This window comes from Adiantum capillus-veneris, chromosome 19 (genome assembly GCF_014529385.1).
Source record: "Adiantum capillus-veneris isolate H3 chromosome 19, ASM1452938v2, whole genome shotgun sequence".
NCBI lineage: Eukaryota > Viridiplantae > Streptophyta > Polypodiopsida > Polypodiales > Pteridaceae > Adiantum > Adiantum capillus-veneris.
In genome coordinates, this window is record NC_140949.1 from 137,424,901 (window position 1) to 137,448,234 (window position 23,334).

The 23,334-nt window shown below is 46.3% G+C and overlaps 1 protein-coding gene across 3 annotated transcripts in view; it reads left to right on the plus strand.

Moving 5' to 3' along the window:
• Window positions 1-22,840, plus strand: part of LOC147434938 (RHOMBOID-like protein 12, mitochondrial) — a 193,280-nt gene extending 170,440 nt beyond the window's left edge. Inside the window, exons 8-9 of one of the 3 annotated variants that reach the window (XM_086491312.1) lie at window positions 21,745-21,861; window positions 22,718-22,840. In XM_086491312.1, coding sequence (XP_086347438.1) covers window positions 21,745-21,861; window positions 22,718-22,813 — 213 coding nt within the window. In that variant the 3' untranslated portion in view covers window positions 22,814-22,840. The remainder of the gene's footprint in view (window positions 1-21,744; window positions 21,862-22,717) is intronic. The other 2 variants (XM_086491313.1, XM_086491315.1) reach the window with 2 other exon arrangements.
• The last annotated feature ends 494 nt before the right edge of the window (window positions 22,841-23,334 follow it).

Genomic DNA, 23,334 nt, shown 5'->3' on the forward strand with positions numbered 1-23,334 from the left:
GTGCTCTCTTGCCCTCAGGCCTGGACTCCCTCTGGACAGTTCCACACTAGCTATGCAATGCAGGGCAGTTAGATTTCCCGAGGGGTGTTTCCAAAAAGTGAAAGTAAATAGATAATAAGAAAGAAATCAACAAAAAGGATAGATAGTAGTCACACGCTGGTGACATACCCCCCTCTTGAAATCTCAAACGTCCTCGTTTGCATCTATGTCGTACATGCTTACTGTCAACACTGATGTATTCAACACCTGTCGACACATATACGACACATACATGCTCATTGTCAACCCTGGTGTATTCAACACCTCGTCGACTCATGTATTGCCTGCGTGTGAACCCTGTCCCAATGACATAGTGGTAGCTGCACACTCTGCCATTGCTTTGAGTCACTAACTTTCCAATGACAAAATGGTAGCTGCACATTTTGCCACTGTCTTATAGTACACGTTGGATCCCGTAACACTTTCGAGCATACCCAAACCGACAGTTTAAGAATGCAGTTACACATGTACTCTTTAATAGAAGCAATCACTGTATCCTTGACAGACTGACAAGAAATACTCACTTCTATAGCACTAACCAAACTTTTGGACATTCCATAAGAGCAATTGCCAAACTGACAATCTGTACAGCTCTAACATTCATGTAACAGGTATTTCATTTGAGCTCACTTTAAATACCATGTACATCATTTGTTTCAGAAGCCATTGTCACACTGACAATCCATGTAGCTTTGAAACTCAAGGGGTCAAGGTAGGTTGCAAATCGAAGGCTTCCAGGTAAAGTGATAACACAGTTGGTGACTCTGCAAGTTCACCTTCTTCCATCCACTTAGCATCCATTGGTGGATAGTTTCTGAACTTTACCAAGTAACGCCTAGCAACCTTGCCTTTCACTTTCCTTTCTTTGTGTGCCAAAATCTGTTCAGGGACCAAGATCTCGTCAAGTTCCTCGACTTCCGGCTGATCTTCAGCTGGCATATCTTCTGGCACATCACCCACATAGGGTCTGAGAAGACTCACATGAAACGCATTGTGAATCTTCCAACTGTCAGGCAATTTCAGCCTATATGCAACATCACTGATTATGTCGCACACTTGAAAAGGCCCATAGTAACGCATGCTGAGCTTTGGAAACACTCTTTCCTTGCCCTTCATCTTCTTTAACCTTGCCTTTTCAAAGCGTAAAAGCACCCAATCACCAAGTGAATATACCACTTCACGACGGTGACGATCAGCTGCTTTCTTTTGCTTTGCCTGAGTCCTTTCTAAGGCCACTTTGACCTTCTTGTACATTTCATCCATGTCTTGAACATACTTATCTGCTTCAAATATCTTGTCCTTTGTATGCAGTATGGGAGGAACTTTCTTGCCACCTTCAACTATCTCAAAAGGTGCCTTGCCAGTTGATGAATGCACTGTATTATTGTATGCATACTCCACCAATGGCAAATACTGCTCCCACTTTCCTTTATGCTCTGACACATAGCACTTCAGCAGATCTAGGACAGTAGAATTTGCCTCTTCTGACTGTCCATCTGTTTGAGGATGAAATGACGAAGAGAATTTGAGCGTGGTACCCATATTCTCAAACAAGCCTTTCCAGAACAAACTAGTCATGCGTGGATCACGGTCGCTAATAATCGACTGTGGCATGCCATGATACTTGAAAATATTGCTCATAAACAAGCGTGCCATCTGATCTGGCTTTATCTTCTTCCTGACAGGAATAAAATGAGCCTGTTTGCTGAATCTGCAAATAATGGTCCAAATACCATCATTTCCTGTCTGCGTTCTTGGAAGATCAAAGATAAAATCCATAGCAATACTTTCCCATGGTTTATCTGGAATAGGTAGTGGTTGCAATAACCCTGGTGCCTTTTGCCTGTCAAACTTGACCTTTTGGCATATTAGGCATTCTCGCACAAAGGCATCCACATCCCTTCTCAATGTAGGCCAATAGAAGAATGTCTCTACCGCTTTAACTGTAGCATCGATACCACGATGCCCTGCATACGGTGGGACATGACTCTCTTCCATAACTTTGCGTCGCAATGGCTTTGTGACACACAATCTGCCATGCATCATCATGAACCCGTCTTTAAGAAGATAGTGTTCATGACGTTGTCCATCCATTAGTTGCTCGAAGACCCTTGCAAAATCTTCATCATTTGCATACTGTTCTCTCATATCATCAAGTTCATGATGATAAGGAATCGACACAGCTGAAATTTGTGGCTTCCTTGACAAGGCATCGGCCACAACGTTCTTCTTGCCTTCCACATGCACAATCTGAAAATGGAACATGGACAAGATATTTGCCCATCGCATATGCTTTTCAGATAACTTTGTCTGTGTCAAGAAGTATCGCAAGGTCTGATGGTCCGTTTGGACAACAAAGTCTGCACCTAGCAGGTAGTGTTTCCAACTTAAGAGCGCATGAATCACAGCCAGTAACTCTTTCTCATAGACCTGCATGGTCATCTCTGGCCCTTGCAAAATTCTGCTCTCATAGGCTACTACCCTGCCATCTTGCATTAGCACAGCACCAATGCTACTACCGCAGGCATCACACTGGACAACAAATGACTTCCTAAGATCTGGCAACACAATGACTGGATCTGAAGTCATCTTTTCCTTTAAGAGATTAAAAGCTGAAATCTCTTTCTGTGTCCATCTAAAGGTGACTGCCTTCTTTTGAAGAGCATGTAAAGGTGAAGCAATCTCAGCGAAATTTCGGATAAACCTTCTGTAATAGGAGCATAGTCCCAAGAAGCTTCGGACATCATGCACCGTCTTCAAATTTGGCCATGACTTGATCGCTTCGACTTTTGCAGGATCCATTCTGACACCGTCCTTTGAGACAATGTGTCCCAGAAAGTGAATCTCTTCCAGAAAAAACTCACTTTTCTTTGCATTGATGAGCAACCTATGACTGCGTAGCTCTTTGAACACAATGGCCAAGTGATGCCTATGCTCCTCTTCATTCTTTGAATAGACTATCATGTCATCAAAGAACGTAGCAACAAACTGCTGGTGTGGACGGAAAATTCTGTCCATCATCCTATTGAACGTAGCAGGAGCATTTGTGAGACCAAAGGGCATCACTAAAAATTCGTAAAGGCCAAACGTCGTTCTAAAAGCAGTCTTGTGCACATCCTCTGATCTAATGCGGATCTGATGATACCCACTCTTTAGATCTATCCTGCTAAACATAGCTGCTCCTTCTAATTTGTCCATAATATCATCAATTCTAGGTATAGGGAACCTATTCTTGATGGTATTCTTGTTCAGTGCACGGTAGTCGATGCACATACGCCATGAGCCATCTTTTTTCTGCACCAACAATACTGGAGAACAGAATGGAGATGAACTGGGCTGAATCAGCCCTTTTTCTAACAGCTCCTGTACTTGGCCCATTATCTCTTTCTGCTGAGCCGCACTAACCCTGTACGGAGGCTTATTTGGTGGGCTACAGCCTGGCACCAAATCTATCGCATGGTCCTCGGGTCTCTCTGGCGGTAATTGAGACGGTAATGAATCGGAAAAACAGTCACTATACTGTTGTAAAAACATTGACCTTTCTTTATCTAGCACAGATAAATTTGATTCATCACAATCTGACACTTCACGTGCAAAAACCAAGTACGCAGAAAGATGCTTTTTCATTACAGAAGTAATAGCAGAAGCTGATACAGTAGGAATAGACTCCCCTTTAAGCTTTACATCCAGAATGTGAGTCTTTCCCCTGCTCTGTACAGTGATCTTTTTGTTGTAGGCATCCATGATTCCCTGTACACGAAATAACCAAGGAATACCTAACAACACATCACATCCGTCCAGTGGCATGATGTAAAATTCTTCAGCATCTACATAGGACTGGATATGTAGACGCAACTTTCCAATGATGGGTGTCACAGCCTCTGTATGGCCAGGACATGCCAAACCTGCCTCTGCTGTATACCCCATCTCTTCAGGTCTGATTCCCAACTTTGAAGCCAATTCTGGGGAAATAAAGTTGGCTTTGGCACCTGGATCAAAGAAGATAAGCACTGTTTGATCCCTAACCTTTCCCCATGCTCTGCAAAGCTCACTTGCATCTGAATTTGGCTTGTCGCCCACCATATCTGGCACTAGACCAGCCATGGGCTTCTTTCCTTTCTTGTCTTCCTTGTCTTCAGAATCAGCTGGCCTTTTCTTTGTAGGACAGTTGTAAGCAATGTGGCCAGGCTGCTCACATATAAAGCATTTGTTCTCTGTCCTCAGGACCTTCTTTTGCTCTTCTGACTTGCGAGGAAAACGTCTTTTCCATTTCTTTGCTGGTCCTTTTTCTGATTCAGCCGTAGCTTTGTCTTTCCCTGCGTTGGCTGACTCCTGAGTCCCTTTAGGAGCCTCATTGGGAACGTGCTTCTTGGCTGAATTTTTCTTGCCTGATCCTGCCTTGACGCCAGTGTTAAATTCACAATCTTCTCCCTTGAGCAAACCATTGCCAGTGTTTGCTACCTCGATGAGCTGCGTCAAAGTAGTGACTTTGGTCTTTGTGCAGTATTTTCTCAATCCTTTGGGTAGGCCACAACAGTATTTTTCAATCTGTTCTGTCAATGGCACAAACCTATAGGAAGTTACTGGAAGTAGAGCTTTCCAAAACTTCCGATTGTAATCATCCAGATTTCTGCAAGTGGCAGCATTAAGCTGGTGCCATTCTGTCATGACATCTGCTTCGAAATCATCAGATAACCATGCTGCTGCAAAAATCTGCTTGAAGTAAATCCATGTGGACGGAGCTTGCCCTTGAAGCAATAAAGTTGTCCACCATTGTCCCGCATTCCCTGTCAAGAAAGTGGCTGCCTTGCGGACCTTTGAAGCCTCTGTAAAGTTTCCCCCTGCATAGGCCTTGTCAAACTGCTGGAGGAATGAAAGAGCCTTCTTCCTGTCATCAAACCCTGTAAAGGTCGTGAATGACACTCCTTTGCCACCTTCTTTGTACGGAGTTGGCCTCTCCAGCGGCGTTAAATTGTCATATGGAAGTGACTGAAACATGGGAACACTAATAGGGTTCATCTGTGTTCCTTGGCCGCTATTAACTTGACCTGGAAATGCCATATTTGGCTGCTGATTTGTAATTCCAGCCATGCCAAAATTTGCTTGTGGCATCCCAAATTGTCCCTGAGTGCTTTGAAACCCTGGTTGCATACCCATGACACTGTACATGGGGTTAGGCATCATCGTTTGAGCACCCCCAAACACTGTTCCTGGCGTATAAAACTGATTTCCAGGTGCATGACCAGCCATGCTCTGAAATACCGATCCACCTCCAAAATAGCCAGGGTGTACTGAAGGTGGTGGGAAGACCTGTTGCATAGCCTGTAAGTTGCTTCCCTGCCCATTAGAACCAGCTATAGGTTGTTGAAAGGTGGCGGGCTGAATTGGTACAGCTTGAAAAACTGGCATCTCAGCCACCTGTTCTTGTACCTTAGGCACAGGTTGTGGAGACTGCATGTTCTCCGTCAAGTGTACAGGTGTTTCCATTGACTGTGCGGTATGAATCACCTGTGTTCGAGCCTTAACAGGCTTTTGAATATGATCCAGTGACCCAACTTGCTGAGACGGAACCGGAGGTTGCAGAAAGGCTAAAAACCTCGGATTCTGCATTACTTGTGTGAACATAGCCACAACAGTAGCCAACTGGGTCCTGAATATATCATCATCAGTCTGTGGTGGTCTTGAGGACTCACCCACTTCATGTGTCTGTTGACCCTGTGAAGAGGAAACCTCTTCAGTCACATCATCTGGTCTGTCAGCCATAATTACAATTCCCTGTGTCTGGTCTATGATCCCCTGTGTCTTCAAGTCCAAAACTGACCAAGGCTCACTTCTATGGAAAAAAGTGATTTAATCCCGTCGATGGAACCATGAAACCGGCCTGTTCAATCCAAAAAGGGCGGTAGACTTTACTTTAAACCTTGATTTAGCTTTCACCCATTATTAGTCGTCTATTTTACCTGTACTTTCAAGACACAACAAAGGGGAGAGGGATACAGGCTGCTAGATTGCACCTGTATGAGTGGACAGACACCAGATTGGCCCCTAACTTAGGCGCCCCTTTCGGTATTTCTTTATTGTTCAAAAGAGGGAATAAACGCTGTGGTTCCTACAAGCTGCCCCGCACAAACTCGGCTGAATTTCCACTGTTCCAGCCCGATTTCGGCAGCATAACTGTACTAGAACCCTTCACGGTCAGTATTCCCACGCATTGACTGACTTTCCCGACGCATACGGGCACTTTGCAAAACCTGGCGAGAATCTGCAGCACGCTGAATTCTCTGTTTTCAGCCCTGAAAATGCGCCAGATCACCTGTACAACGGTCCCCTTGCATCCCCGAACCTCCTGGGGGTATTAGGGTCCGTTTAGGGCCAAAACCCTAAACCTGCAAAAATACACAGCAGGCTGTAATTCACTGTTTCGGGCTCCGTTTCGCGTGCCGGTCGCATCCCTAGCAAGTCCTCGAGCTCCCGCACCTGTAGGGCTACTTGCCCTTTGAATCGGACGAGATTTCTGGCGTGAAACCTCTCCGAATTCACCTGTACCTGCGGGGGGATTAGCCGCTAGCTAATCCAGTACCTGTGCAAGAGGCTCTTGCCTCGGCAATCGCGCATGAACCCACACAACTGTACATTGGTCAAATGAAGAGCCCACTAGAGGGGCATAACATACTGCCAAAGGGGAGAGAGAGGGCAGTGCGTAGCGTGCAGGGCATCACTCCTGGCACCGCACTGTGCATAAGAGGGAAAGCAAGCACTCCATAGCTCTTAACCTGTGACAGAGACTTGCAAAATGAGCCTCCCAGCTATAAATCACGTTTTTGCCTTCTCTATAAGTAGTAAACTGGCCTCAGAGTGCCAAGTGTCACTCATTTGTGCATTTTCCCGCTTTAGACCCTCGGGTCTAAAAATATCTCACCTGCAGCCTCTGTTGACTTGGCCACAGAGTAACAAAATGATCCCCATGTCAAACTGCACGTAATGACGCGAAGACATTTTCAGGTCCCAAAATAGCAGTTCCCTAAATTTTAGGAGATGCTGCCATTATATCTTTCTAGGTCATCCGACCCTCTTTGTACACTGTGGCCACATCCAAAACTGAAATGTAGCCTCTGTAGCAAAGGATTCCACTTTGGCTAGTCAATGACCCCACTTGGCTAACCATAGTCCTTGTCCAACCTTAGTGCTCTCTTGCCCTCAGGCCTGGACTCCCTCTGGACAGTTCCACACTAGCTATGCAATGCAGGGCAGTTAGATTTCCCGAGGGGTGTTTCCAAAAAGTGAAAGTAAATAGATAATAAGAAAGAAATCAACAAAAAGGATAGATAGTAGTCACACGCTGGTGACACTGAACCAGAAATTACAGCGACCTGAAATTTAATGTTTTGTGCTCCAGACTGAGGGATAACGCCAGTGGGATAGAGTCCTGAGCTTGGAAACTGATTCGGATTGATTTCGGTACCGTTATGCTACCGAAATTTTGCCGAATCTGGAGCGTACTAGCTGGATGCAGGTGTTATCTTCCAGGGACTCTCTTTTTGTAATTCCCTCTCTCTTAATTAAAGAAATACCGAAAGGGGCGCCAGTCTTTGGGGCCTACAGGGTGTCGGTCTCGTGTGCGCGGTGACATTCTAGTCGCTGGACGCAACTGTGTTCTCTTCCCTTCTCAGTGCTCTGTGTAAAGTTAACAGGTAATTGAAATAGTACCGCCCTCCACATTGTATAGGCCGGTTACACTATCGATATCAAAATCGTGCTGAGCTAGCCAATCTCTTGTCTGGGCATACCATGCGCTAGTGTCCCCTGCCTGTGCCATCTCTCTAGATGCAATGAAGGCTGTATGAGAGATCCTATCTGGATCCATATCTTTGAATCTGTGAAGAAGGCAAACAGTCTGAAAGAGTGCCTCTACCAACATCGGTGGTGCAGCTAGCTCAGCTCTAATAATGTTGTGTGGAACTGATGGCTTGTTGCGAATCATCCTGGAGATCATAATAATCTGTGGCCTCTCTATCTGTGTCCATACTGAGTCTGCCAGTCCCGGTCCCCAAATGGCCGAGGCATACATGAGTGCAGGTGTGACCAGTGTGTCAAAGAGCCACCCCTTCGTCCGTGGCTCTGGAAGTGGGCCTGGTGGCACTGTCTCTCCATCAGAGCTAGTGATGCGTATCCTCTGGTAAGTCTATCTCTGGCTGCCTGTGTCATGGAGAAGGTCCCTGATGCTGCGGTGAATGTAACCCCCAGAGATACATATGAGCCTGTCACCTCTATGTCCCCTCCAGCTACTATAAATCTCCTCTGTCGGCGAATCTGAGCCGATGTATGAAATATGAGAACCTTGGTCTTGCCAAGGTTCACCGTGAGTCCTCTCTGTGAGCAGAAATCATCTAGGGCCTGCAAATGTAGTTGTAGTCCCTCTGCCGTCTCTGACATCAGGACAATATCATTTGCATATAAGAGTATGTGTACAGTAGTCCCTGCAATATCCACACCGTAGTCCCTGCAATATCCACACCCTCTCCACCCCTGTGCAAGATGAAGTCTACAATCTCGTCAATGTATAGACCAAAGAGTGTAGGTGATAGGGGGCAACCTTGTTTCACACCAATGGTGCTCACAAGGGTGTCAGATAATCCACCCGGGCATCTCACTCTACCAGATACATGCTCATACAATGCATAGATCCCCTATGCCATCTCCTCTCCAATCCCAAGCGCAGCCAGACGTCTGAAAAGTCTCTCTAGGTACTGTGTCAAATACTGAGAGAGAGAGAGAGAGAGAGAGAGAGAGAGAGAGAGAGAGAGAGAGAGAGAGAGAGAGAGAGAGAAAGAGAGAGAGAGAGAGAGAGAGATGAAATGTAATATTAACGTCTTCAAAAGGCCAAAATGACCTATGAGACCAAAAGGTTACATGTGTGAATGTAATACCAGGTCTGGGTACAAAAAGTACAAAGAACTGAAAAGAAAATAGTGGGTAGGGGTGGGATGAAAGCTGATACAAGGGTAAATACAAAGGGTGAGCTGATACAATGGAGCTCTTTGAAAGTCGAGGCATCATATACATATACATCAGTATCCAAAAGGCTATATAGATTCAATGTCCTCCAAGGTAGGCGCTCCGTCAGGACAGCTCCTATGTCCCGCTAGTATGGTATCCATCCTCTGTCGGAGTTTGCATCGATGTCGAGAGGGCCCCATCATCCGTGGGCGACAAGACCCGCCCCAACTCTAGCGCCCGATCAAGCAGTATGGCTTTAGTGCCTGTGGTGTTGTTATGCTATTAGGGTTGCTCGGACTCCTTTGTTTCTGAGTGTGAGAAATCTGTAATCTTCCGCTGTTGTTGGATCTCTCATTGTGCCCCTCTTCAAGAGGTCCTCTCTGTGTTTCGAATCTCCAGTAACTATAATCTGAGGCATCTCTGACTTTAGAAAGTGGCCCAAAACCCTCTCTGAATAGACAGTGAAAGCGGCCTCATATCTCATAGTATACTGGGCAGTGACATATGTAATGTAGCTCTATCTCTGGCTCTATCTGGCACACCTGAGAAATCCTGGACTCAGCGAGTACTCTAAATCTGCCTGTCTCGATCTCTAGCTGATGTGAGGATGTGCGTATCTAACCAATAGCACATCGTATCACGTGGGATAGGTAAGTGTCCATGTATCTTGGTCTGATCGCAAAACCATCCTCCGTGAGCTGGATAAGATGCTCTCTATAGAAAGTCATCTTTGTACGTAGCTCATGTGTAGGTTGTATCCATGTCCTCTTCGTATCGAGTTGAATCAAATCCTGTCTGATGAGCCTGGTAATCTCTGCCCTAGTAAGGGAGACGGAGGGTGCATCCAAAGAGTAGTGAAATGGGGGTAGCCGATCCATACTAAAGCCATGTAACTGAAACCAAGATGCCATTTCTGCATACCAACATGATCTATCTCCCTGCAATGGCAGCTGTCGCGAAGACTCTAGTGCTAATCGAGCATCTCTCTGTAGGGAGAGCCCATGTGCTATGCATAAATGAAACTGATCGAGTGAGTGCCTTAACTACCAATGGAGGAGCAGCGAGCTCCGCCCTAATAATGTCATGTGGTACTGAGGTCTTGGCCGTAATCATCCGAGAAATCATAGACACCAAGGGCTTCTCCATACATCTCCATCCATCAGTACTGCCAGCTCTGCTATGATGATCAACTGAGGGGCCCCATATCTCCACTCAGTACAGCATGGCCGAAGTGACCGAAGTGTCAAAGAGCCAAAGCTTTCTCCGAGGTTGCTGGAACTGAACTTCCGAACATATCCTCTCAAGTCTCCCCAATGCTGCATAGGCTCTTGTCAATCGCGTTTCTGCTGCAGGAAAATACTGGACCACTGAAAACCGCCCCAAGATAAGTGTATGTATCTGCATACTCCACGGTCTCTCGACCATATGTAAAAGGGGGGGGGGGGGGCACCTCCTTACCCACTACGCCGTGGTGTTAAACACCATTACCTTGGTCTTACCAAGGTTCACAGACAATCCACTGTCCGGTGCAAATACATGCAATGCATCCAAATGACTCTGCATCCCCTCTGGAGAATTTGAGATCAAGAGAATATCATCAGCATATAATAGCAATGGAATCCATGTCCCTGCAAGCTGAGCACCTCTATCACCCTCTGCCTGTACATAATGTGAAAAGTCATCTACATATATCCCAAGGAGAGTCGGAGATAGGAAACAACCCCGCTTCACCCCAACGGTGGAGTGAACCATGTCGGACATGCCCTCAACATAACAGCTACGATACTGGACAGGACGTTTAATACGTGGTGTACAATTGGCGTACTAGACGTAATTTTGAGAATCAAAAATAAAATACGTTAACTTTTTTAGATATCATACTTTATTAAGAACAAATGAAGCGGTCCATGGACCTCCTCAATGACTCTTCAATATTTAACCGTACCATGTCAAATGCTTTGCGGAAATTCACAAAGCTACAATAAATCGGTCTCCCATGTGACCTACCCTCCTCAATGATGGCTTACAGTGTCAGAATCTGATCAAGAGTGGAGAAACCCCTCCCTAAACCGGCCTGACCCTTTGCTTGTACACCCTCACCCTCTGCCCAATTACTCAAGTGCTGCTCAAGAATAGATACATACAAGCGTGCCAATGTGTGTCCACCCAACCATAATAATGTGGTAGTTCCCAGGCTCTGTAGGATCACCTGGCTTGAAGATGGGCACAATAGTAGACAAACTCTAAGTCTAAGGTAACCCCTCACACATGGCACGATTGAACAACACTCAAGAACCTCCATCAACATATCCCTAGCATCTATAAATTTCTCCGCTACTACATCGTCATGATCATATGCCCTCCCGATCCTTATCTTGTCAATGGCCCTCTGTTCCATCCGGGTGGTAAAGAAGGTGCTCGTAGCTGGGCATGGCTCTGTAGGGTCTGGAAGGGTGGGTTCTTGTGCAGGAACTGTATATAACGATGTCGCATATTGGCCCTATACATCACGTGAAGTAATCATTGGGGAAGGGGAGTGCTCATGAAAGAGTCGTCATGCCTCTCATGAGTCCCTACTTAAGAACATCTGATATACGTCTCGCTCCATCTGAGCCAGGTTAGCTCGCTTCTTCCATCGCACAAGGCGTTGGAAAGCAATCCGAGACTGTCTGTAATTGATTACTCCTAAAAGAAGATCCCCTTGAAGCTGGGCTCTCATCTCTCTACACTCCTCATCATACCAACTATTCTGGGGCATGTTGCCAGAATGTCGTCTCCTGCCCGGTTGAGTGTGGGTATGCCACTGCTGCAGCACCATGTAGTGTCTCAGTCAGTAGAGTAGTTCACTCCTCCAATGAGAGGCGTGTATCAGCTGTGCCTTCCCATAGACGGCCTCAGATCTCCTCCGTATAAACAGAATCAGTCTCTGGTGTAAAATGTATAGCAGATGTGTGACTTGCCTCCTGATGTCTGGGCTGTACTATACTGAAATGAAACGGACAGTGTCAAGAGAGCATGATCCACTGCTGGGACCACTGTAAAATCCTGAATGCAAGAGACAAAGCTCTGCTGTGTCATAACATAGTCCACTGTACTGGCCCCATGTCTGTGTGGAAATCATGTGAAACGGGTTGCTCCAGGAATTCGTTGTAAGCCATTAAGTATGGCTAACCCATGTGTAGTCGTCATCTCCATGAGGTATCTCCCATACTCCGTCTTCTCTTTCTCCTGTGAGTGCGTGTCAAGCCCCAATTCACCCACATGCAGCTCTCTAAGCATCTCATCTGAAGTGTCGTAGAAGATTGTCTGAGAGGTACCCATTTGAGCATTGAAGTCCCCCTAGGAGAATAATATCACCATCCCTAGAAAACCCCCATATGTCATCGTCTAGTATAGAGAAAGGCGACTGCCCTCTGGATGCAGCATATATTGACGTACTGGGAGGAAAGTAACATATGGCAATGTATAGAAATCGACTTGTGTCAGCTCTCAGTCTCACCCACATGTATCTAGCATGCTCATCTCTCCGTACAATATATAGTAGTGGCTGGAGCTCCTCTTTAAATAGCATTGCTACTTCTCTAGAACCTCTACTCTCAGATCTCGTAGTTGTCCTGTGGGCTGTTCCCATCTATATCCCACCACATGTGGCATCACTTGTCCAGGGGCCTGGTGAGTCTCTGAGAAGAATACAATGTCCCTGTCTCTGAAACTGTCCTTAAATGCACCAACGTCCAATCTCATAGACCCATTACAATTCCAAGTATCAATCTTCAGTGTGGTCTCGTAGGTCTTGCACCGTCATGCAACGCGCCGCTCTACAATCACCACCCTACAATCTCTGTAGAAGGCTATCTTTCCCTTTTCCCTTGCCGCTGTAATCTCTGGCATTACCTCTCTCATATGTGCGAGCTATGAGAGGGTAAGGTCATCGCCGAGGAAAATACATGTCTTCTTGAGAGCAGGCCTCTTCCTCAAGAATTCCTTCTTCTCTTCCAAGGAGAGGAAGCGTAGTATGAGAGCTCTCTCCTTTGAAGACTCTCCCGGGCCATCACTTTTCTTGCCTATTCTCCATGCCTTTGTGTGCAAAGGCCTCTCCACCCCCATCATGGATGTGAGGCTTGTGACCTCTTTCTCCACATTGTTCATGTCCTTGAGGTTGGCCACTCTCACATGTAGAGCCCGCATCCGCCTTGTTTGTTCCTCTACGAGGGTCATGTTGATAAGCGTCGGTGTACAAAGAGCTTCCTTACCTTTCCCTTTGTTGGCGACCTCGATCCATTTTTCGGCCTCTTCCGCCTTCTTCTGTGTCTTTGTTATCATATCCACCCATGAAGATGTCTTCGCCACCTTCAGTTTCTCTTCCTCTTTGATCATCCTTACCTCTTCCTTGATTACCGTGATTTCCTCTATCACAGAGGGCTCAAATTCACCTTCCTCTAGTCCACTGCTTGCCCTGTCAACAAGCTCCAATTTGAGGGCTAAGACTTCTTCTTTGAGTGTCTTTGAATCTGCCTTAAGTGCTTGTATCTCTGCGTTTAGGTTCTCTTTCTCCTTCTTCCATTGTGCGCCTTTGTTGAAGACCATTTGAAGGAGGTTGGGCTTCTCCTTCCACCATCCTCCCATCTCTGTTTTCCATTCCTTCATTTCCCTTTCCATTTGTGTCATCTGCTTGTTCGTGAGCATGAAGGTGGCCTTTGCTCGCGGCTTGCAAGTAGGTGAAACATTCATGGCTTCCATGTCCTGTGAAGGTGGAGTAGGGGAGATGGTTTCCATGGCAAGAAAAATTGTCAAAAACCAGCACTAGACAAAATGCACCACCACCCTTCTGTTAGTGTTGGATGTCCGGCTGATTGTCTGGGCTTAACTTGCCTCTGCCCCATGCAATTGCAATGCCTCCTCCGGGTCCTTCGTTCACTCCACTCCTACCATCATGGCCCCTCGCAACAGCAGTGGCAGCAGCAAGCTCCTTTGGCGATGGCTACATGCTGTTCACACACCCTCGGGCTGAAACTGTACAGTGGCTGTATGCGTTGGTTGTGTGTCAGTTTGCAGCCCAAGCGAGATCACACTGTTTGCAGGCGAGGGGGGACTTGTTGCAGCCCAAAACTGCCGAGCAGACCTGTGTTGCACTGATTGGAGAGTGCTTAGACCCTAGACCTCCTGTTGCCTTCCATGGTACCTGCTGGGTGCTTTGCACATGCTGCTACTGCCTGCTCTACATGTAGCATGTGCGTACCTACTGCATTTGCTTGCGTGCACCTGTTGCAAAGGTGGTGCGTCACCTACAAGCTGCCTCAAGGCAGGGGGTGCGCGAAGGCAGCTAAAAGCGTCAGCTCACGCAGACGCTAGGCTAACCTGTTCACTGCTGACGAAACAGAGTAACACGAACCCTAATTTTCGAGGCATGACTCAGTCGCGAACTGTGAGTTCTCTCTCTACCTGCAGCCGCCACCAAGCCTCTGGACCTGTTTGGTTTGCTCGTGACCTGCACACGCTGTTGACTGCTGACGAAACAGAGTAGCGTGAACCCTAATTTGCTTGTGACCTGCACATGCTGGAGAGAGTCCACACCCACACGAGAGAGAGAGGGGTTCTGTCGAGGAAACCTACCTGCACAATGTGTTGTCTGCCCGTAATCTGTTGCCTACTCACGACGAGGTGCTTGCATGTACGTGTTGTCTCCGTGCACTGACCCGCTTATGCATGCCTGTTCGTGCGATTCTTTTGTAGTTGCCGCCTTCTCCCTGTCCACTATAGCCTTTCTTACCATTGCTGTTCACTGCAGCCATGAGCTCTCACCAGCAAGAATGTGAATTTGTTTTCTGTGTGACCATGCAGCCTTTGCGCACAGAGCCACAACAGAAATATTTGTGCATGCACAAGCTGTTTACATGTAGCTGTTGTTTGCAGATTCTCGGTTGCATTGGCTTAGTCCGCCTGCACCCACCCGCATACTTCATTAAAGTACACTCACACAGTTGATGCATTCAATGCACTTTACGATGCAAGCCGCCTAACACACACTCTTGGTCACCTCGAAACCTCGGGCTTCGAGAGGCACAAAGGGAAAGGGTCAGGAGTTTTTGTATGAATTCCAAAGCTTTATCCGTCGTGTTTTCTCTCTCAATTATTATGGCACTGTCTTTTGTCGTCTTAGTGGAGCTTGAACCGAAAATAGGTGGCCATATTGAGCTTATCTCTGAAAAAGGGACTGTCATCCTCTTGCAGAGGATTTTGACTATTCAGCAAGTTTTGCATCACCAACAGATGTCGCAGGTGCCCCTACAAACTATTGAGGGGGAATCCAAGAGTGAGTCTTCTCAGTTTGTAGAGGATCTTGAGTATTCTCAAAGTTTTGCATCACGAGCAAATGTCTCGTTAGCAAAGATCTTGGCTGCAGAGTTCTTTGCAATTGAGAGAGAGAGAGAGAGAGAGAGAGAGAGAGAGAGAGAGAGAGAGAGAGAGAGAGAGAGAGAGAGAGAATTGAAATGAAATGAAATGTTATATTAACGTCTTCAAAAGGCCAAAGTGACCTATGAGACCAGAAAGTTACAATGCGGTGTATCTGATACAAAGTCAGATTAACAAAATAAATTAAGCTAGGATAACAAGATATAAATACTGCGGAATCCTAAACTAAGCTGATAGGTGTGAAAGGTGAAAGGCGTGAAATGTGTGAACTAAGCAGTACAATGTGTAGACAATATGGGAGGGAAGTAGAGATCCATCTTCATAGAGATCCATCTTCATCTGCACTCTGGACGACGAGAAAGTATGGCTCGAATCCTTTGCTGTAGCCTCCTTTGAAACTGTGTAGCTCCTCTTCTCCATCGGGGTCGTCTAGATCTCCCTAGCTCCAATGCTCGGTCTATGAGAACGCCAATAGTGCGGGCAGACCTCTCCACTGTTGGTTGCTCCTTTGTCTGTTCTTTTGAGAGAGAGAGAGAGAGAGAGAGAGAGAGAGAGAGAGAGCGATTGGTCAATGTGATCTAAGCAAAAAACTAAAGCCAAAATGGGCGGCTTGTTGAGATAACTGAATCACAAAAGATCTAGCATCGGTCGTTGGCGAATCTCATCAATTTCCTCCATGGTGAGTAGTCTGACTGGGCGTCGTGCGTGCCTGGCCAGTGTGCTCCGAATCTTTTGTCGTAGCCTTCGTCGATGCTGTGTAGTCTTTCGCAGTCGTGGGTGCTTGGATTTCCCCAGTTCAATCGCTCGGTCGATCAGTGTGCCTCTCGTGTGAGATGAGGGGGAGCTCTACTGTGGGAGTGGCTCTTGTGGCTGTCCACAGAGAGAGAGAGAGAGAGAGAGAGAGAGAGAGAGAGAGAGAGAGAGAGAGAGAGAGAGAGAGAGAGAGAGAGAGAGAGAGCGATTGGTCAATGTGATCTAAGCAAAAAACTAAGCCAAAATGGGCGGCTTGTTGAGATAACTGAATCACAAAAGATCTAGCATCGGTCGTTGGCGAATCTCATCAATTTCCTCCATGGTTAGTAGTTTGACTGGGCGTCGTGCGTGCCTGGCCAGTGTGCTCCGAATCTTTTGTCGTAGCCTTCGTCGATGCTGTGTAGTCTTTCGCAGTCGTGGGTGCTTGGATTTCCCCAGTTCAATCGCTCGGTCGATCAGTGTGCCTCTCGTGTGAGATGAGGGGGAGCTTTGCTGTGGGAGTGGCTCTTGTGGCTGTCCACAGACAGAGAGAGAGAGAGAGAGAGAGAGAGAGAGAGAGAGAGAGAGAGAGAGAGAGAGAGAGAGATGAAATGAAATGAAATGTTATATTAACGTCTTCAGAAGGCTAAAGTGACCTATGAGACCAGAAAGTTACAATGCTGTGTATCTGATACAAAGTCAGATTGACAAAATAAATTAAACTAGGAAAACAAAATATAAATACTGTGAAATCCTAAACTACGTTGATAGGTGTGAAAGGTGAAAGGCGTGAAATGTGTCAACTAAGCAGTACAATGTGTAGACAATATGGGAGGGAAGTAAAGATCCTTCTTCATCTCCACTCTGGACGAGGAAAAAGTATGGCTCGAATCCTTTGCTATAGCCTCCTTCGAAAGTGTGTAGCTCCTCTTCTCCATCGGGTCGTCTAGATCTCCCTAGCTCTAATGCTCGGTCTATGAGAATGCCAGTAGTGCGGGCAGACCTCTCCACTGTTGGCTGCTCCTCTGTCTGTTCTTTTGGGTGTACATTATCTAGTGTAAAGAAATCTGTGATCTGTCTCTGGGGTTCTCTCTTCAGCTCTCCTCGGTAAAGTTTCTCTATGCTTGTGTAACTCAAGTAGATATAGCCCAAGGCATCTCTGATCCTCATAACTCATGACCCTAGATAGAGGCCCAAAACCTTCTCTGAATAGACAATGAAAGCGGCCTCGTATCTCATAGTACACTGTGCAATGACATATGTAATGTGCCTCTGTCTCTGGCTCTAGATGCCTTAAGCGGCATATCCTGCTATCTGCGGGTGTCCTCTGAATCTGCCAGTCTCAATCTCGAGCTGATGTGAGGACGTGCGTATCTGGCCAATGGCACAATAAGCATCTCATCTAAAGTGTCGTAGAAGACTGTCTGAGAGTTGCCCGTTTGGGCATTGAAGTCCCCTAGTATAGAGAAAGGCATATACTGATGTACTGGGGGGTAAGTAACATATGGCAATGTATAGAAGTCGGCTTGTGTCATCTCTCAGCCTCACCCACATGTATCTAGCATGATCTTCTTTCCGTATAATATGTAGTATTCGCTACAACTGCTCGCTTCTTCGCTCCAGGATAGCTCCTCCGACCACTTCCCTATGATGTGGATGCGCTTCCTTTAGCTCTAATTCCACGCCTTCGGCCAGGGATCAAGAAAGCACGACATTGATCTTTAGTCTTATAGCCAATGACACGGTTGATGTATGCTTCTGAGGTTTCAAATTCATCATTGGTTGACAGATTGATTTTCATATTGTCACTTGGAATGTCAATTGCTTGCATCACACTAGTATTAGTGGTCTCATACAAAATTTGCTTTATAGAGATTTGCGCTCTCATGTAGATCGAGATGTGGATATCCTTCTTATGCAGGAGCACAAGATATGTATGGATAGTTACCTCAGATGTGGCAAGTTGCTGCGTGGGGATTCTCGTACATTCTGGGAAACTGCGATTGGACAGACGTACTCTAGTAGTGGTGTATGCATTTTTGTGGGACCCCATTGGCGCCCTTGTGTTTATGACCATGGTACTTTAGTTATGGTAGAGCGATGTGGGTTACTCTCGAGATTGATGATACCTTGGTTAATGTGATGTGCATCTATGCCCCCACTTCACCCCAAGAGAGAGCTGAGTTTTGGCAACAGATTGTACATGCATTGCGTCCTGTGGATTCGTGGGGTGTCGGCGGTGATTTCAACAACGTAGAGACCAATGAGGATTGGCGCGCCATTCAGCCCACTTCCTTACCATATGTGGCATCGTGTGAAAGAGGTGCTGGTGACAAATTCCCTTTTGCAGTTTCTGGCACAGATGCTTGGTAGAGGATGCTTCATTGCCTTAGCTGATTTAGGATGTTTGGGCATGCATTGCTTCTTCAGATCGAGCGTCTCACTGCTTACATGCATCACTACGTCCATTGAGGCTTGCAGACAGACTATTGCAGAGCGGCGACGTCGCCTGTTTTGTAGGGAGCGTGACCTACAGGACCGCTTGAGCTGCATTCGCCGACAACTTCAGGAGTTTCCAGGAGATGAGTTCGGGGGTGAGCGAGAAATTGACATCAGAGAGATTACATACAGATCCTAATGAGGTCCTTGACATTGCTTCAGATTATTTTGAGCATTTGTTTACTGTTGATTAGCTTACAAATGATATTGTGTGTGCTAGAGAAGAGGTTTGGTCTCTTGTAGAGCGTGTGGTTACAAAGGCTATGTGCCATACGTTACTAGTCGCTTTCACGATGCAGGAAATGCATGACGCAGTGGTTGGCCGGGATAGTGCCTCTTGCCCCAGAGAGGATGGGTTATGTGTTAGAAACCCTTAATGCTCGCTTCGCAGATAGGTTTTGTACAAAAACGTTGTATCTTAGATAACATTTTCACTTTCTATGAAGCAATCGAGCGGGCTCGTCAAACAGATCTACCTATAGCTTTCGTGCTTCATGATTTTGAGAAGGCTTATGACAGAGTAGATTGGCGTTTAATGGAGGGCACTATTTAGAGAATGGATTTTCCCTTACTGTGGATTAGAGGTGCTTCTGCATTATACCGTACTGCTTCCAACGCTATCACAATCAAGGGACATATTCCACGCTGTTTTCCACTGTCTCGCTCATTTCGCCAAGGATGCCCCTTGGTTGCCTACTACTTTCTGTTTTTTGTGGAGATCATGTCTCTCTTCTTGCGCCACAGGACTCCATGAGAGGTCTAGCTATGCTATTGGGTGACTCGCCAGATTTGTTGGATCAGGAGTATGTTTGATGACACTGCCCTCCTTGTTCAATATGACACACCCACCTTGCTTCCTTCTGCATGGCCAGTGGTGCTCTCATCAACTAGCACAAGTCTTTTGTCTTTCTAGGGGGTGCACAGTATTATTTCACTTGGCGACCTAAAGGGAAGACTTGTAGATATTTGGGTTTCCATATCGGGATTGATGTGTCCGTTGAGCAGCGGTTTACGCCCGTGTTACAATTTGTAAGGAGGAAACTTTGCCATTGGTCATCCTTGCATTTATGTATGGCTGGAAGAGCCCTTGTGGTTCTTCTTGCGATAGCTTGGTTCACCACATCCTGCATGATGCTTCAATCGGGCATCATGGTGCGTTTAAGGCGCCTTATATAGAACTTGCTGTGGGGTGGCATGGATGGCTCTTCTGACACTCGACCACGAGTCCGTTCAGACACAGTTATTTTGCCTAGAGACGAGGGAGGATTGGGCATTATTGATCCAAAGATGCAAAGCAAGGCACTGCTTGTGAAGCTCATAGTACGTGGATTGTTTCGAGGGGTAGAGCCTTGCAAACAATTTCTGCATGATGCTTTATCGCATACCTCTCCTCGTTTTGGATCTCTAGATGATGCCGGCGTGCGGCTCCCGACCATCAGATTCATCTTCACAAATGCACCCTTGGATATGTCCCATTTGTCACCATTTATGCGTTGCTTTTTGCAGATTTAGGACTTTCGTCTTGCTTTGATCCGACACTTGCCTTCTTCTGTCGAGGAGGTAGCGAGGCAGTCACTTGTATGGAATGCATATTGACAGATGCAGAAGGCCGTCGGCTAAGTGAGAGGACTCACATTGATTTGGCTAGATGGGATGACGGACCAGCAAGCTCTTTACGCCACTATCAGATGCTTCGTTGGTTGGGGCACAGGTTATTGGAGGGGGGTTACTGAGAGAGATTGATGAGGCCATTCCACCTAATTGTTTGGCATGCCTTGATTAAGGGACAAATTGCTTTACCTTCCCATCAAGGATGGTGGGTGTACTTTGATCCCATCTTAGGAGACCCGATTGTTGCTTAGCAGGGGACTCTTGTTTTTAGCATGGCCGAGACTGGCCATCATGGACGACACATTAGATTGGACTTTCAGGGTAAGCTTCCATCGGATCAGTGGCTAACTGCACATTGGCAGCCTGTCAGAGGGGTTGGCTCTTTCCCAGAAGAAATCAGGAGGCTGTACTTCGGAGACTATGGATTTGGCAAGGCCAGCCCCTTGTTGAGTTGGATTGGGATCCTAGAGAGTGGCACTGGCCTTCGTTGAGCAATGATGACGCCTCTCTATCCCTTATTGAGTACAGAGTCTCCTTCCCAAGGAGAGGAGGCTTCTTTTGCGAACCCGGCATCCACCTCATCGTCCACTCCAGTCAGAGGTGTAGCAAGATCAGCGCGTCCTACCAGCTTTCCAGCGACAGTTTTGGTCATGCATCTGGACCCTCCGGATCAACCGTAGGATATGTTATTTCATGTGGATGCTATTGCATGCTGGATTGCCTGTAGGCACTTGGTCAGCAGTCAGTGGTCATGATCAAACTTGTCAGAGATGTACTTTGGAGCCTGAGTCTTTGAAGCACTGTTTCCGTGTTTGACCATATGCGCAACCAGTGTGGATGACAGTTTGTTGTATGCTGATTAGAGTGGGCATCCATGATGGGTTCGTGACGTGGGGGGCAGTTGCATGGCTTTTGCAATTTCTGGGGTCAGACTTTTTTCAGGGCCTGCTGACATATCTGGTCTTCCTACTTGCTTCTTTAGGATATAGGCCAGGTATTTTACAGATGATACCTTATGCAGGAGATCAATTGGATTTCTGCCACGAAGACAAAATTTTCACCACGATATGTAGCATCACGCTTTGGACCATGTGGAAGGCTCACTGTGCCCACATTCTAGGCTCCCAGTCCTCCCCTACGTCCACCGTTTTGACAGCCATTTGGACAGAGTTTCTGCTTACTCTTTGCAGTCAGTGGGATTTTTCAGCCGGCTCCTCCAGGGCAGTGGAGCAGCGTCGACGCGTCTTTCTTCAGAGTGGGCGAGATCATCAGTTCTTTTCCGTCGAGATCATGGCAACATCACATGGCATTATACACCCCACAGTGGTTTCTCTTACGTTCATCATATAGGCCACCTGGATGTATATATAGTTCACTCCTTGTTAGCCCACTTTTGTACTTCCTGTGGGTGATAGGCCGTTGTGCTTCTCTAAAGGTCTCTTATGTACACAGAATACAGCCCCTTTCCAGAGAGAGAGAGAGAGAGAGAGCTCAACTTATGCTACTGTTATCTGGATGAAATTGCAGGGTTGCATTATTGTCGGAAAAGATGTTTATGGGGCAATACAGGTACGGTTTTCAGCCAGTCTGTTCAATAATGGCCATCTATTGTATCACGAAACAAAAGCTTCTCGATTGAGTGTGACTAGAATAGAAATTCCTGCTCGTACTGTGCCATTCAAATGTACAGAATTTGTTTTGCATGGTAACATTGATGTCCCTACCCATTGTCCCACGTAGGGGAATTATATGAGACCGTGGAGGTTTTCTTTCATAAGTTCTGGACCCCGGTCACCCTTCAATCTGAAGCTCAAGGTTCTGAGTGAGCTATTACGTTCTGGTTCTAGAACAGCAAGTTAATTATTAGCCACAAAAATGGACTTATGCTGCTCCATTCCGCTCCAATTTCGTGAGTCTTGTGCAGTACATTATACCGTGCAGCGTCGATGGCTCTAGTTAGCCTCCCTTATCCTGCAGACTCGCATCCTTGGCCGTAGGATTGCTGCCAACTCAGCAGCCGTAAGAATCCCACCAGTGTTTGGGAAAAATCATTTTCCTAAACATACGCAATTCATCTCTATGCTTTCTCAAATAGGAAATCTTAAAAATTTAGGCTATATTTTCCATTTTTTTAAACTATGTTTTGCAAATTCGAGATGGAAATTCCTTTCTTTCTTGCTCCTGAATGGCGTTCCTGATTTCTCAAGTGGCAGGATTGTAAGTTGGACATTTCCTGAACATTGTATCCAACATTCGACAGACCACGCGTCTTATCGTCTGTGGGTGATAGACGTGTGGTCCTATGCTCGTGTGTTGATAAATGACATCTGTTGAATCATAACTCATAGTATTTGCTCATAGCAAGCATGTGTTCACTCTTTTGCTGTAGTTTTGCAATGGTAGAATGAAATTTTTGTCTGGGTAGGGTGGAGGGGACATATCTGTCGGTGGGCATTTGGGAGGAGCTCTTTCTGGCGCTGCAATTTTTTTGCTGGCGCAAAGTTTCCTTGTTCGTCCTTGAACAGGCAAGAGCTCTGGTGACTCTCTCTCTCTCTCTCTCTCTCTCTCGGAGGTTAAAAGTGATTTCATTTTGGACTGGCTGCAGTCAGGACTCTTCGACCCTCATGAGAAAGGGATAAAAGGGGGGAATCTCAAGGGTCTTCGATCATATACTTTTATTTCAAAAAGGAGAAACTATGATCAGTAATGGCGCTCACTGAGACGAGAAGCATCAATGGAGGGCTTCTCTCTCTCTCTCTCTCTCTCTCTCTCTCTCTCTCTCTCTCTCGTATCAGGTCTTGGGTTCAAGACTCGTCAGATAGATCTCTTCTCCTTCTCTCGCTGAATTGGAGTTGTTGCAATCTCAATCTTACAACTACAGTTAACGAAAAAACGATATTATTTTTCTGACTTCATCAAACTTGACCTGTTCGTTCTTGTTGTTGTTTAAGATTTAGTAAAGGACAGGTACCGGTGTGGATGTGGGCGAATCCTTTTACTCGGATTTGTTTTTGTTACATAATATTTCAAAGATCAATGAAG